The sequence below is a fragment of the Harpia harpyja genome, chromosome Z, assembly GCF_026419915.1.
Source record: "Harpia harpyja isolate bHarHar1 chromosome Z, bHarHar1 primary haplotype, whole genome shotgun sequence".
In the NCBI taxonomy this organism is placed as follows: Eukaryota; Metazoa; Chordata; class Aves; order Accipitriformes; family Accipitridae; genus Harpia; species Harpia harpyja.
Window position 1 is genome coordinate 10,174,775 of NC_068969.1, and position 16,578 is coordinate 10,191,352.

General features: G+C 37.3%; 1 protein-coding gene across 10 annotated transcripts in view; it reads right to left on the minus strand.

Moving 5' to 3' along the window:
- ERC2 (ELKS/RAB6-interacting/CAST family member 2) overlaps positions 1 to 16,578 on the minus strand; it is a 542,890-nt gene that overhangs the window by 386,181 nt on the left and 140,131 nt on the right. For all 10 annotated transcript variants that reach the window (XR_008233624.1, XR_008233625.1, XR_008233622.1 and 7 more), the window contains 2 exons: positions 13,813 to 13,968; positions 7,166 to 7,333 (listed from right to left, as the gene is read on the minus strand). Coding sequence is in view for 1 of the 10 variants with exons in the window: in XM_052777994.1 (XP_052633954.1) it covers positions 7,166 to 7,333; positions 13,813 to 13,968 (324 nt within the window). In the remaining 9 variants the exon portion in view is untranslated. The remainder of the gene's footprint in view (positions 1 to 7,165; positions 7,334 to 13,812; positions 13,969 to 16,578) is intronic.

The window sequence follows — 16,578 nt, forward strand, 5'->3', positions numbered from 1 at the left end:
AGTGGCCAGGCCACACCTGGGGTATTGTGTCCAGTTCTGGGGTCCTCAGTACAAGAGAGATATGGACATACTGGAGAGAGTCTGGTGAACTGGCCACAAAGTAATTAAAGGATTAATTAAGGGCTTATTAAAGAATTGGAGTATCTCATATGAAAAAAGCCTGAGAGAGCTGGGACTGTTTAGCCTAGAAAAGAGAAGGGGGCGTCTTATCACTGTATATAAATATCTGAAAGCGAGGCTGTAAAGAAGATGGAGCCAGGCTTTTCAGTGGTGCCCAGTGACAGGACAAGAGGCAATGAGCACAAACTGAAACACAGGAGGTTCCCTCTGAACATCAGGAAACACTATTGTGAGGATGGCTGAGCACTGGCACGTGTTGCTCAGAGAGGTTGTGGATTCTCCATCCTTGGAGATATTCAACGTCCATCTGGACATGGTCCTGGACAACCAGCTCTAGGTGGCCCTGCTTGAGCAGGGGGCTTGGACCAGACGACCTCCAGAGCTCCCTTCCAACCTCAACCGTTACGCGATCCTATGAATCACATCCTGTTTCATCATATGCAGCCGCTGTCTCCAAAACTTGAAGATAACCTGCAGAGTATCACTATTAAGCTAAACAATAATAAAAGGCTTGTTATGAAGTAACTGAGATCCTGTTGAGGATTTTTTTTTTATTACAGGATTTACTAAGCTGATTTAATTACAAGGTGATTACAAAGTGTATTGGTTTTGTGTGGCAAGGTTTTGGTAGCGGGTGGGGTTACAGGGGTGGCTTCTGTAAGAAGCTGCTGGAAGCTTCCCCTGTGTTCGACAGAGCCCATACCAGCCGGCTCTAAGACAGACCCGCCGCCGGCCAAGGCCGAGCCAATCAGCGATAGTGGTAACACCTCTGTGATAACATTTTTAAGAAGGAAAAAAAGTTGGGACGGCGGTATTCGGCAGCCGGAGAGAGGAGTAAGAACATGTAAGAGAAACAACCCTGCGGACACCAAGGTCAGTGAAGAAGGAGGGGGAGGAGATGCTCCAGGCGCCGGAGCAGATTCCCCTGCAGCCCGTGGTGAAGACCATGGTGAGGCAGGCTGTCCCCCTGCAGTCCATGGAGGTCCACGGTGGAGCAGATATCCACCTGCAGCCCGTGGAGGACCCCACGCCGGAGCAGGTGGGTTCCCGAAGGAGGCTGTGACCCCGTGGGAACCCCGCGCTGGAGCAGGTTCCTGGCAGGACCTGCGGATCTGTGGAGAGAGGAGCCCACGGAGCAGGTTTTCTGGCAGGACTTGTGACCCCGTGGGGGGCTCACGCTGGAGCAGTCTGTGCCTGAAGGACTGCACACCATGGAAAGGACCCATGCTGGAGCAGTTCGTGAAGAACTGCAGCCCGTGGGAAGGACCCACGTTGGAGAAGTTCGTGGAGGACTGTCTCCCGTGGGTGGGACCCCACGCTGGAGCAGGGGAAGAGTGTGATGAGTCCTCCCCCTGAGGGGGATGAAGCGGCAGAAAATAACGTGTGATGAACTGACCGTAAACCCCATCCCCGTCCCCCTGTGCCGCTGGGGGGGGGTGGTAGAGAATCCGGGAGTGAAGTTGTGCCCGGGAAGAAGGGAGGGGTGGAGGGAAGGTGTTCTGAGATTTGGTTTTATTTCTCATTACCCTACTCCGGTTGATTTGTAATAAATCAAGTTAATTTTTCCCCAAACTGAGTCTGTTTTGCCAGTGACAGTAATTGGTGAGTGATCTCTCCTATCCTTATCTCGACCCACAAGCTCTTTGTTATATTTTTCTCTCCCCTGTCCAGTTGAGAAGGAGGGGGAGTGATAGAACAGCTCTGGTGGGCACCTGGCATCCAGCCAGGGTTAACCCATCACACAAAGCAATCCTATTTAGGCAGGAAGTTGACACTGCAACTACAAATACCTTATTCAGCTCAGGATTAGAACTGGCCTTTGATGGTTACTTTCACCTCCAGAAAGAAGCTCATCAAGGCAGGTTATGAGCATGTTTTAGGACACCATTAAATTCTACAGTGACAATTAACAAAAACTATCTATTCTACAAATAGACATTGTGGACATGCAGGAAGAAAGGAGTGTGGCTTAATGCAGGCCAAAACGTTATTAACTTTACTCATCTGGGAATGACCAACAATAGTTTGTACAGTACAAAATTCCTTCCATAATGATTTCCACCTGCTGGAGGGCTGCCATTTGCCCTGCATCTCTCTGCAGCTGCTTCCCCATCTGCTGCTGGAAGCCATTGCTCTCCCTTTAGATAAGACCTGAGACCTGGAGACAGAAGATTCAGTTGCTCTAAGCAAACAAAATCTTTTCCCAATTCCCGGTTGTGGAGAACAAAACCTGCTATGTCTAGAATCATTGCTGGATTGCTACCACAGCACAGTCTAGGCCTTAGCTTAGTCAGCTCAAAACTCAAGTCTCAGAGAGAGCCCAGCTGGCAAAGCAGTATTTTTATTCCTCATCCACGTACACCGGCAGGCCACATGCTTGATCACCATGTAAATGACACTTGTTCATTTTCAGGTCTGTGATAAGAAGGATCCTGGTTTTAACGCACAGAAAGCTCTGCTATCCTATCATGGGTCTCTCGTTGCAAGGATTGAATTTTCTGCAGGAAATGTATGAGCTTCATTAGAGGAGCTTTGGGGTTTTCGTTTTGTTATTTAATTTAGCACAGCTTAATATATATACCAGAAACAAAACATCAATGGCCTCTGCTGATACTTGGAATTAGCGCACATTTAGTCTCTCACACATAACCAAATGTAACATTTTCAGCAAAGATTCATATGAGAGAAACATTCCCTCTACTCCCCCAGAATTGTCCAAACTAAAGATTAAGTGGAAATGTAAAAGGTCCTTTTGAAAGACAGGATATTTCTGACTATTGAAGACAGAAATTGTTGAGTTATATGAAGTTGATATTTGCGAAGTGATTACCAAAAAGGCTCCCCATAAAACTAAGAGTTGGTATAGAGGGAGTTCAGGAATATTTATTCTAAGGCATCATTTTGAATTTTCCTGTCTTGCTGCATCACATTTAGTTTGTACAGGATGTAACAGGAGAATGCAGCCTGAAGGCATGGAGCTGTTAATTGAAATGTATAATGAAGCATACAATGAAACAAACAAAAAATTTACTTCATTCTTATTGCCACATATTGGCCCCCTAGTTAGTCAAAATATATGAAGGGCAAATAAGCAGGCAAAAGAAATAAGAGAAAAAAGAAGGCATTTCAATCCTGAATAAGAAAAAGTGCAAGCAGCACAAACAGCCTGCTTTCAACCATCTCATAACTGACTAACGTTAGGAACAAGATCAGCTCTAACAACCCTCAAACTTATAGAGTCCAATGAGTGGTCTATAGCCTTAGTAATTAATTTTTACAGAGGTGTCTTCTTGTGGCTTATTTTAAGGATGTGTTCTTTCTGGTTTTTGTCTAAATATTGATAAGAAACAAGGACTTTGGCCTACGGGAGTAGATGGAGCAATCTACAAATTCAGCCGCTGTCCAGCTTTTGTGTTCCTTGGAGCTCCAGCACGTTTCTCCAGAACGCCCACAGTTTAACAGACTCTCCAATAAACTGCACACCCAGTCTGGAAGTTGTAACATAATAGTTTGTGGAGAAGAGATATTCTGGCAATCATTTTTAACCAGAAAAACGCCCTAGCATACAGCACGGTGGTAAGGAATGTGCCGAAAACCTGAGGGTCTTAAAAATATGCAACAATAGCACATCATTAGAACATGCAGGTCAGCCTTGAAGAATCCTATTTTCTAACCTGTGAAATTGCTTGGACACAGAGCTCTGTCACTTGTTTTCATGATTGTTAGAGAAAGCAACTAACATTCTCACATAGTTACACAGCAATTTATGACAAATCCTGTGTTTGGTTATATGAGCATATTTCTTATGGCTAGCTGAAACCTACTATAAGACTCTATTCCAGGAAACAAGACTGGAATAGGTCAGTAGTTTTAAGGAGCTCTTGATTCAAAGTCTATTCAAAAGAGGTGAAAAGTATGTTCAGACTAACCACATATATTTTGCGAGCCTCAATATTATTTAACTCCAGAAACCGCTCTTCATTTCCAACCCCTGAATAACTAATCTTCTACGTGGAAAGTTGTACAGCCTGTGACACGCCTACAATAGCCTTGAGGCTTTAAAATAACAAAAAGTACAGTTCTTTCCTGATAAGTCCTGACTTGAGAAGCTAACAGATGCACAGTGTGCTTTATTTCTACCTACATAACGTGAAGGATCTTTTTCAGCAGATTTGAGATGCGCTACATCTCCACCATCAAGTACAGGAAAGCAATAAAACATTCAGTACATCTTAAATGGACAAAAAAAGAAAGATGTAATTAATATTGCCCAAAGTATGCATGTTATTAAAGTATTTCAAGATCAGGTACATTGCTGACATAATTTAAAGTTTAACACAGGTTATTTAAAGTCTCTGCCTCATGGGTAAATGGTGCATGTAAAAACACACCCTGTAACGCTATCTTTTCAAAAGTAAATAAAAAATTTTGAGGCAAGTGAAGTTATTTCCCATTTTAAATCTGCTATTAGAACAAAACTATTTCATAAACCATTTCAAACAGTGGCTGCATCAATACACGTGTATAACTGGAATTGGAACTTGTTTTCTTTATGTTGCTTCTAGTGCATCTTGAGATGTACCATACCCCAGAATGAAGTCTGGTATTAACCCAATACTCAGAGGCCTTCATTTTTGTATGATCTCCCAGGGAAAAAAAAAAAAAAAGAAAAAAAAAATAGTTACATTAATGTGACCCTTCTGCCAAAAGCCTCCTGTACATGAACAGACAATTACAGCAAACTAAAATTACTTCCCATAAGAGGTGGGCATAATTCACCAACTTTCCCCAATTCCCTTTACAAAGATATCTTAAAAAGAGAAAAGAAACTCAAAAAACTGTTGTCTGATAAAATCATTACCTACACCCTACTCAAAGCAGAAAATGGAAATCACCTAGATTCCTACAGGGAATATAAAATAGTTTGCAGTGTTTCAGAGCTTCATCTATTCATGAGGTAATGTAATTACCTAAGGCAATAATGCATATGAAATAAACCCCACAGTTTCTGAAGATTCAGTCACAAACAAATTCAGGCTCAATTGATTTATCAAGTCCATGCAGAGACAGCCTTAAGTGTCTAGCACCAAGGTATACCATGAGAAGATTTATGAGTTGTTTTGTTTCATTTTTAAGTCTCATATCTGCAATGACTCACATAGCTTACAGTGTTATTTCATTCAGAAACAAACCAAAGCTTGTCATTAGAATGCTTTGGATTATATGGAAGTAAAGGGTTAATTAAAATAAATAATCAAAACCAGGAACTGATATCTTCCACTGAACAGGAATTATATGGAACACATACCTAAACAGGTTTTTTTTTCATTGAAAGCTGGAAGAATCTCATGATTTGTATGAAATATCACAATCGCTTATATCACAAATAACATGATATTAGGCCAAACAAAAGGGATTCATTCTCTGCTATTATAAAGCATTCCTTCTATCAAGCTACCTCTCTGATAATTTTAACATTAATTTTTCATTTGGTTTCCCTAAGAGACTAACAATAAGCAGACATAATAAAACCAATTGTCAGCTGCACACTAACAGGCAGTTACAGCTCATTTTAACTTAAATTGCTTCATGTAAAAGCTTCGAGCTCAACTGCCTTATGCAGAAACTGGGAAGAAGAGGAATTGAATACCTGTCAGAAACCAACTGGTTCTCCACCAGGACTGCACAATCCCAGCAGCCCTTCATCAATAGCACTGTAGATTCAGTTCTTTTTACCACTGCCCATCTGCCAGCCATAAGACTGTAATGCCTTGAACACATATCAGTCTGATAAAGAATTAGGAAATCAAATTAGCGGAGAGCCAATGGAATTCATTATCATCCTCAGCAGAATGAGAGGTAATACAAACCTTGCAAAACAGATTTGCACAGCTAAAGATTTAAAATATGTACTCTTTACTACTCAAAAGCTAGATTGAGATCTGCCAACATTGCTGGAGTTTTTGCCCTTGTTCTATTGTGATTATTTTGTATTATATACATATGCTGGCTAGCCCATTAAACACAAGCTGGAAATTCCAAGATTTCATCTGTATCTTCTTAATGTAGAGAGGATAAGACACACAGCACAGAGGGATAATCAGAATCTTAGGAATATTTATTTCCTGCTTCCATAAGACTGATAATTTTAAGCTGTTTTTTCTCCTAGAGCTTTGTTTGCCAGAAATTTGAAACATTCTGTAAGATTCCTGTATACCTTAAATAATATACTTCTCTGAATAGAAACTATTTGGACTGTATGACTGAATTTCACAGGTATTTCTGTTTCTTGAAAGGGGTACACACATTAAAATAAAATGAATAAGTTATAATAGGAATCAATCTAATCAGTATTGTGTGCTCCAAGTCTATGAAGTTTTTTAAAACCCCAGGAAATGAACTTATGGACAACATTTTTAACACTGGATTTACACATTCCATCAAACATGACAACCATCTCAACCGTATATTCCATTACCCATATTTTTATGATCTGACTTTGTAGATACATACATAACTAATGCACTGGCCTGTTTTAAAGACTGAAATTATTCATATTTTAAAATAAAAGTTGATTGCACTCAAAACAATAATCACAGATTAATATCATGCATCCTTCAACAGATCCCTTCAAAATACATCAGTAGCTTCACTATTGAGAATAGAAATACACAGTAGAAAAGAAGCATCAAGCCAGAGCAACCAAAAGGAAAACTCGGTCAACTAACAGAGGAAGAAACAAGGAATGAAATCACAACAATCAAGTCATTAAGGCCCAGCTCAATGCATTGAAGCCAATGAGAATTAGGCACAAACATTTTCTTAAAATGCAATCACAGGTGCTTCTAAAAAAATTCTAGAATGAGAGCTGGTGTACTACCAAAAAATATATACCAAATATATTGGCATTTAAAGGGTTTTAAATTATTTCACTATTCTTTAACAAATTGCCTTTTACACAGACTCACAACAAACACATCATCACGTTGACACATGCTATTAACTAAATATTTCTATTGCATTTTATGATTAGAAGATACCATACCTCTGTCTGAAGTATGGCAGCTCTCTGTTCTTTGGCAGTAAGTGACTCTTTAAGCACTTCAATGTGTTGCTTGCAATCTGAATTCTGATTGCTAAGGGTTTCAAGCTTAGTTTGTAAGGCAAGAAGTTCTGATTCTTTCTTTGAGAGTTCTTGTTTCAGTTGGTCAATCTGTAATGGGGGAAAAAAAAGTTAGATCATTAATTTTATTTCCAATTCATAGTTGCACTTGAAATCCAAAAAGTGTGAATGACCATGATATGACAACTCATACACCTGTGAATTCTGGAAGAGAATGAAGATTCAGACTTTTTACATGCACAACTTCAGTTGAGTTTCTTGTAATTTAATGTACCCTGTCTTAAGAACGATTGCCCTGCTGTTGCAGAAGTTAAAAGGAAACTCTTAAAGATTATACATGATGATTTGGCCTATAAATTCACCATGGACCTCACTTAAGTTCAAAGGAATTTATCCTGTGTGAGGCAAGTCTGGCAGGACAGCAAAAATGCATAGGAAAAAAAGTGTTCATAAAAATATAAACTCAATCCAATAGCCTATTCCTTCCAACAGCATGATTCTTGTGATTTATCATTGGCCAGAGCAAATCAAGGTTTTTTAGTAGACTGATAAGGAAAAGCAGGCATCTTAGTAAGGAGAGAAAAACAGAGAAGTGGAATTTTAACCTTGTAAATGTGTTGCTGCCCACCTTCTTGTAAATGTACTGCTGCCCACCATCCCCACCTCCTTTTTTCCTCCCTGGCAGTTCATATGGAATTCTCAGGTACTAGGAAAGCCAAGCCAAAGAGATTAACTTAAGAGAAGTCTGGGGAAAATGTTATAAAAAATTCCACAGAGTGAAAGGTCTGCGAGATTGTAAAAGCGTACCCTAGGGGAAACACCAGAAACGCAGTCACTAAGACGGAGCTTCTGAATTTAAGTGAATTTAAGGTTCGTCAGTAAATGTCATGGAATTGTGATTATTCTTCCCTTTCCACAATGATAAATGGGAGGGGTAACCACAGAATGCAAAAGTGTGGTGGATTTAGAATATATGAAGCTGAACAAAGCATTGGACAATACACAGAATGATGCTAAAGGATGGTGAATTAGGTGACATAACTATTCTTCTTAACGTTCTGTGAAATAACACTGGTCACCAGATGAGTTCAGATACATCATCTCATGAGGATTATTTTAAATAAAACGCCTCAGTGCATCTGCATAACTCAGAGAAACCACACTTCCTTTACATTTGGAAAGTTTTTTGATGACTGTAAGGCCTAGATTTTTTCTTTAAAATTCAAGTTTCAATCCTGCAACAACCGGAGAAGTGCTAGAAGAGCTCTTTCCATTCTCTCCCATCAGCTGCATCCCAACAGACATTTGAGATACAAGAAATCTAGAAGAGCTAGATGGAAGGTGATACAAAAATCCCCAGGAAAAAAAAGAATATGTATCCACAGGCTGACCCTACTCAACCAAATCCTAAAGATGCACATACTAAAATATTTCACAGATTCAATATTGTATGGCACAGTCACTGAAAACATTTACTGCTGATCAAAATATTTCTATTTTGTTTTACATCGCAAGTATATTCTTAAAAATTAAATTTAAAAGATGTTTCTTCCAACTATAGTCCATATGCACATCTTAACATATTTATTCCTAATTTCTCTTTATAAATATCAGTATGTTTGTCTACCTGGTTAAGGTACTTGTCTAGCCACCCCTGAGCTACTGTATAAAATCAAGAATCTATACGGGCACTAAAAGCAATCACCTTCACAGTCTGAAAATATCAAAATAAGAAAAGGAGCATACAAAAAAAACAGATGTCAAGAAAATGTAAGAGTGCACTTAAACTGGTAGAGAAAATTTTCTCTTGAAAGCAAACCACCTTCCTCCACCCCTTGCCAGAATATGTAAGCAAGTATGGCAACCAAGACAAAAATGTATACAAAATGAACAATGGGAAAATCTGTCTACAAGATATAAAGACAAAACGTAGATCTGCAGCCAATCTGAATTACATCACATGCTTTATGAGACCCATGTGAACATCACAGGTGCTTAATCTCCTGTAGAAATTCTTCCCGCTTTTTTCCATGACACAGCCCACACCCTGAGAAATAATCAACAACAACAAAAAAAGCTTCATTTTCATGGGAGGTATGTTCTTTGTGTTTTTGAAACAGAATCCGTTTAGTATAAAGTTCTGGCTACAAGACCTACAAATTGCCAGGAGTTTAAAAACGTGTTGGAGCTCTCAAATAAAAAAAAAATTAAAAAAAAAAAAACCACAAAAAATGTGTCGAATAATTACGCTTTTGGCTGGTGTTTTATTAAAATAAAGTATAATGGTGAAAATGTAATAAAACTTCAATTTAAAAAAAAATAAGTATCAAAAATACCAAAGGCATAACGAGAAACCACATAACTTTTTAAAAGAAATTTTTAGACCTGGGTATATTTGCTTTTTCAAAATTCTGCATTATCTATTAGTGTGTAAAAAAAAATTAAACAGAGCATGAAACAAATTTCTGCCTCTAGCAGATGTGCAAACATTTTCACTTTGCTATATCTTAAGTGGTATAGAATACCAACAGTTATGATTCAAGGAGATCTCCCAATCTCAGTACAAAAACAACGAAGGCAAAAAACACTTTTGTACTTTATAAAGACTACAATGAAGATAACCTACATGTCTGGGTATAAGTGCTGTTGCATCTAAAGAACTCCAAGTTTGTCCTCTGATCCTGACCTTCCCACATATTTCATATGTGTAATTTACCTGTCACCACTTTTTCAACATTGCCCAATATCTTGCTTCACCTCCTTTCCTGAAACCCTAGTTTCTTTGTCTTCCTTCTCAATTTCTGATGCTGTCACCTTCCATAATTTCAGTTCCTTAGATACTAGCATTTCCAGAAAACCATTATCCTTTTTCTTACATTATTTTTATACACCAGAATCTCACACAACATTACACAGAGTAACTGGGAAAACAAGGAAAACAAAATAAAACAAACAGTCAGAGCTTTTCCCCTGAATATTGCATATTTAAATTAATGGGCTAAATCTTTAAGTAAATAATTCCATTACATGAAACTACGCTGATTTATGCATCATAAGGATCTGGTCTTATGTGACAAATGACAACTGCTTTTTAAAGTGAAGGATTTAAGTAAAGGAAGAACGGTAGCAATGCAAATTAAGTGGCTGTATACAGTAGACTCTACAAGCCTATCTGTAGATTCTACAGGTTATTATTGGTCAAGGTCTATTTTTGAAGTGTTTATCATATTTCCAGGCCTATCCACAAAAATATGCTGTAGTTCTTTTCCTGTATATTTCTTCTACAGGATGACCTAGGACTTGCATGCTTCCTTCATACTTCAAAGTTCTTACATACAGACATTAATTACAGAGCACCTTGTTACAGCCTAATCAATTCTTAAAACTCATCTTAACAGTAATTTGCTGAAGTTGTACTAAACTATCACTAGATTTTCATACTCATTCCTGTCGATAGCATGAGAGTTCTAATACTCAAAGAACTACTTGAGTTCCAGAGTGCAAACTCACACCTGTTTCTTTAAATATCTGGCTGCTAGCCAAAGGATGAACCCTAGTAAGAGAAGGAAGTCTTGCAAAGCGGAAGTTATTTTTAATAATGCTTACCATCCTATATGTTTTCTTCATATCTTTAATGAAGATATTTGAAGCTTCATATCCCTTAGTCATGAAAACTTTAAGACTTGTTTTGACAATTTCTATATCATATGAGTGATGGCAATTTTTGTCCCTTCAAAAACAGAGCAAGGAGAGTCCTCATCAAGTGGGCAAGAAAAAAAAAATCTAAGCAAGTTTTCTTTCTCATTTCTACAACATCTATTTAACTGCAAGTCAAAATTAAAGCCTATATATTTGGAAGGAGTGAATATTACTAAGAATTAGTTAAGACAAGGAACACTTCCCAACATTCTCTGCCACACACGTACAATAAATAATATTCAGCACTGGCCTCCATTTAATACCTTCACATTTATTTCAATCAAGAACAGATTTAAAACAAGTTATACTTCAAGAATAAATGGGAAGTATTAAGAGCTATATAGCACCTAAGATGTTAACTGTGAGAAGAGTTTTGTTCTGCTTTTTGCCATCAATCAAGACTTCTGTTTATCAGAATTTATCAACAATCTCAGGTTCAACAGATCAGGTATAATAATATCTGTTTGCTGACAGCTACATAAATACTTTTCCACCTTGAAAGTTCTCAGATGAATGATAAAAATAATATCTTCTGCTGCAAATCTCAATTTTAAGTGGAAGAAAAGAACTGGTGAAAGAAAACAGACAAAGTTTCATCAGAATGTGGCATTTGTCAAAGATCAGAAGATTGTGGCAAAACAAGGCACGTTTAACAGTCTTCTCATTTGTCTGCTTTCTGTGCCACAGAAAGATACTGAAGCTTTTCCTCTCAAAAACATCAGAAGTTTGTTAACAAAATACTAGGCTTTGTAAATTATTTTTATATCAACGGATTTTCTGAGGTGCATTAAGAGTTTTGCTGTAAATTACTAAAACTGAATTGCTTTGAAATTGATGATGTTTAAATAGCCAGAATAATTTTCCTGATCATAATGCTACTTAGGAACTTTAGCCACCTTTCAGTAGCTTAAGAGCTACTTTTTTCAACAGAATAAATATATTCTTTGATTTTTTTCTTTTTTTTACTAAATCTGAATTAATTCCACATGGACAATAACACTTCCATTTCTTCTGTAGCACAAACCCCCAGGAGAAGATAAAAATATGCCCCAGTGTCCCAAGACACCAGCATTTCCTGTGATGTAGTTTACAAGATACTACAGTTTCCAAACTGGGAGATAGTAACAGCTCTTCTGATGGAAAATCTTCAGGATCCAATACTACACAGTGGTGAATTTTCTTACTCCTATACTCACTGTGGAATTCAGACAAAGTAAAAGCATCTTGTCAAGAAGACAATGAAGGTCTAATTTACACAAGAAAACAGAAAATCAGAGAACTCTGATTCTCCAGAAGGTGCTGACACCTTTTCATTATCTGACCATAGACAAGCTGCATACTTTCTCTGAATCTTAGCTTGCCCAACTCTGAAGAGAGTGGTAATGGTATTTATCTACTCAATATTGCAAACTTTGCACGTAAACAACAACATTGCTAAGTATTTTTATTATCGACACACAATGGTAGGCAGAGAACTATGCTTCAAGCCAAGTAACTCCTACTGTTTTTTGTTCTCGTGGCCCCTAGAAAGGTAATAGTACCAGCTCCTCCTCAAGCAGTTTTTTTCAGAGCTGCAAGTACACATTTCGGAAAACATGAATCAATCCATCTCGGTTCCTTAGAACTTCACATACACAAGTTCCACATACACAAAAACCCCTAAATATTAAACAGAATAAGAACAAACAACTAACTAGGATGGAAAGACTTTTAAAATAAAATAAGATTTCATAATAATCATGACTACTAAAGTTGTTTGCCTAGATTTTATTCTGGCATTATGGTCAAATTTTTAACACCACTGCAAGAGATGAGATGGCTGGCTTTCCTCCAGTGTTTCCACTTCAGGCTGCTGTGACTTGTTTCACCCCATCTTAGTTTAGCTTGTAAATAATATTAAAAAAAAAGCTATTTCCAAAACCTGAATTTATTTATATGAGAATGGGAGCTTCAGTCTCCATAATTTCAAACTTTTTTTTTCTTTTTATCGAGTACTTTAATTCAGCATTTTATCACTTCATAAACAAAACACATTTAAGGTAGAGAGCTGAGAATAAACCAGCACAAATTGTAATGTTATATATATTTATTACAATTTTTAAGGCAATTATAAAAATATCAGAAAAGTAATATTAGAACTCACAAGAAAGACTATTTGGAGTGCTCATCTTTAACTAGACAGTAGCTGAGCACATCAAAACAAAAGGAGCTAAAAAGACCATCTGGGACAACAATTTAGACATCAAGCTTTACTTCTGATGTATTTTAAAACAATGAACAAGCAATACTGTTTTGTGAGCTTGATACCAGGAAATGTGTTACATCACTACACATTTACTATCTGCTTGTGGTCAACTCATAATTATCTATGTACAATAATTTGAAATGAAAGGTACTCTGCAGGAACAAAGTCATCAAATTGCAAGTCTTTAAAATACTAGAATATTACAATTTGGCATCATCTATGGAACAGCAGTCCTTACTGCAAAACTACCGTCAAAACCAGAAAAAAAATGAACAATTAAAGTTGTGCCAAAATGGTGCAAGTCAAAATTATGAACTAATTCAGAAAGCCAACATTAAAACACCGTATGCAAGAAAGGGAAAAGGGAACATGGTATAGATTCAGGGTTGTAGTAGTGTCTGCAAAAGTGTTGAAATGGCCTCTTCCTTACCTCTTCCTAAGTCAAAACATGAACACATTTTTATTTATCCAAAATGCTTCACTCCTCCATAGCTACTGAGTATTGCATAGTAGAGATTTACCAAAAGCTGACATGCAGAGAGCTGCTTGTGTTGAAAAGGGTCAAGTTAAAACTTTTGTTTCCATTATTTAAACAGCATTAAGCTATTTCATTAATAGACCTTACCTTATTTTTCATGAACTTTGAGTGACTCTTGTAAACTTCTATTTGTTTGATTTCTTCTTCTCGGTCCTCCGTATTCAGAACTCCATTTGTCTTTAACATCTGTATTTCATCTTCAAGATCTCTTATATTGCGCTCAAGTGAAGCTATTTTTGTATCCTAAGTAAAAGAGTATTGAAAATGATACAAAACTTATATTAAAGCGTAACAGAAGTATATCTGTACTTGCATGAACATCAAATAAGATAGCAAAAATAGATGGTACAAATACAGATTGCACATATTGCCATAAACCAAGAGTAATTCTATTGATTTTGGCTTAAAGTAGTGCAGAATTCAGACCTCTTTCACCACCACAAAAAAAATGTGCAATGGTATGATCTGTTGCGTAGTCTGTGGAGAATACATTCTGGTCAAAACTCTGTCTTCATTCCTACACAGTTAGGGATGAAGGGAGAATGGAAGATGCCCTATTTTCCACGTGTACATGATAACATACCTTGTTTGCTTTGCTAACCATCTAGACCTGGCTATTCTTCCAAGCTGTTAAACACAAAGTTTAGCACAGGGAGGCCAGTACATCATCACTGCAGGATGACAGGCCACTTCATTATGTGACTCAGCTTGAGGCTGAGTTTCCCTATTTCCATAGAGTTCTGCCTGCTGTCAAGAGGAAGAAAGGTTGTCTCCTCATATCCTTTTTCTCCACTAATGCAGCCACATCGCTAAGAAGGGATTTAGCACTTTTTATTATGAGCCCCAAAATAAACAAAACCACAACCACTAAAAAATTTCTGCATCACAGCCAATGGCTGCCACTTGTGCCAGTACAGCACTGAAAACATCCACTGATTTTTTGTTGTTGCCAGTCATTTGGAAAATTGACTAAATCTCTTCAGTGAGAGTCAAAGTTTAAAAAAGTGATTACACAAACTTCTCACATAATTTTCTGTTTAAAAGTGCATTGCAAAATGACTTATTAGGAAATCTGCTTTAGGCCCTGTTTGAAGACATTTATTAAGAAATTGAGAACATTGTGATTCAGATGGCCAGACAATCAGTTCAAGAACGTGAAGGAGCAACCACCCATCAAAAATCAGAGATCAGGGTGAAGTTCTTGTTCCACAGAGGTCAGTGAAAAAAAATCCCAACTCTGATTCAGTAAGATCAGGATATTAACCTAGAAAGATAATTTGGGGAAAAAAATACAAATTTAATTGATCCTTTAACCAGGATAAGCTAAGCTTGAATCGCTCTGTTCAACTACAACTTTGTTTCTGGTTCTTTTTTCAAAATTAGTTTTATTTTCCTGAGTTCTAAGAGTACACCAGTACTAGACTGCCTAAAAGCAAGCAAAACCAGAACTCCTGTAACACCTTCTTTCATAATACAGCTAGGCAAATCTAGCAATTTAAGACACAGGATAGTTAGGACAAAGTTCCAAAAAGCACGTGAACTTTTGGTACTAAAATAAAAATGAAACTCAGATTGAGTTTTAGCAACCACTGTTACAAATCCGTATGGAATCAAAGCTATATAAGGACTAAACAATGTCATTTAGATGGCACGCTATAATAAGTCTCAGGCTGAGAGAAATTTTCTTTTATTATTTTCTTATTTTTATGTAAGTTAAATTAATAGAGGTTTTTGAATGGGAAAGATTTTAACTATTTACTTTGCACTACAAAAAGCTGTTCATAAACAAATAAAAATATTCATAGTCTGAAATCCTGGAGTTTTTCCAAGATCTGACAGGATAAGTATTCATAATATGAAATCAAAGTTTGTATTTTTCTTATAATTTTCGCTCCCAGAGAAATTCTACTTAAAAATAAAGTGATAACATGACTTAATTTACAGTAACTGTGGTACTTCGAGATTTTTCTCTCGGAAGATGATGCTCTTTCACCAAACATGCTGGAGTGCATACAGATACTTCTGACTAGAGTCCCTGAGCAGAATATCCTGAATATCCCTTTATGCCTTCAACTACAGAAATAAAGAACACTTATTCTTAGCCAATCCTATTCCTGTGTGGGACAACACATCCCAAAGAATCGTATTTACTGTAGTTAATAACACTATTCTTTTGTAAGGAAAATAAAAACTTATTGGACGATATCTTTTCCATTATTAGTGAGTCAAAAACAATAATTCACACTATAAGAGCTGTGTGAGAGGATTCTACCTGTGCAGTGTGAAAGAGTCCCACCAAAATTAGCATTAGAACTTCACAGCTTCTCTGCAAAATAATGTCACATGAACACGCTCAATGAACCACACAAAGAGCTTTCCCATATATCTCCATTAATGAAAGTATTTAGGATACAGAGACAGTTTGCCTAGAAAAGTAAGCTGTCACATAATAGTTCATTTGATAAATCATAGCACAGATTGAGCCAATTAGAAGGTCTGCATAGAAATAATATATCCACACTGTCTTCATAAAGTCAGAGCAATTGAGCTTAAATTCAAGTTAATCTGAACTATGTAGGATACAAGTATTTGCCTTAGTCTTCAACGACAAGGTCTCTCAGGCCTCTGTGCTTTGCTTAATGAAAGGGTTCAAGCAAGAGGACTATCAATAGTGAGTACTCAGTCAGGGCTTACTTGTGAGAACTCAACCCATACAAACCTATAGGACTCAACAGGCTGCATCCAAGGGTGTCGAGACAACTGGCTGATGTCCTTGCAAGCCCACTCTCTAGCATCTTCAAAAAATCATGGAAACTGGGGGACATCCCTGACAACTAGAGGAAGGCAAATGTT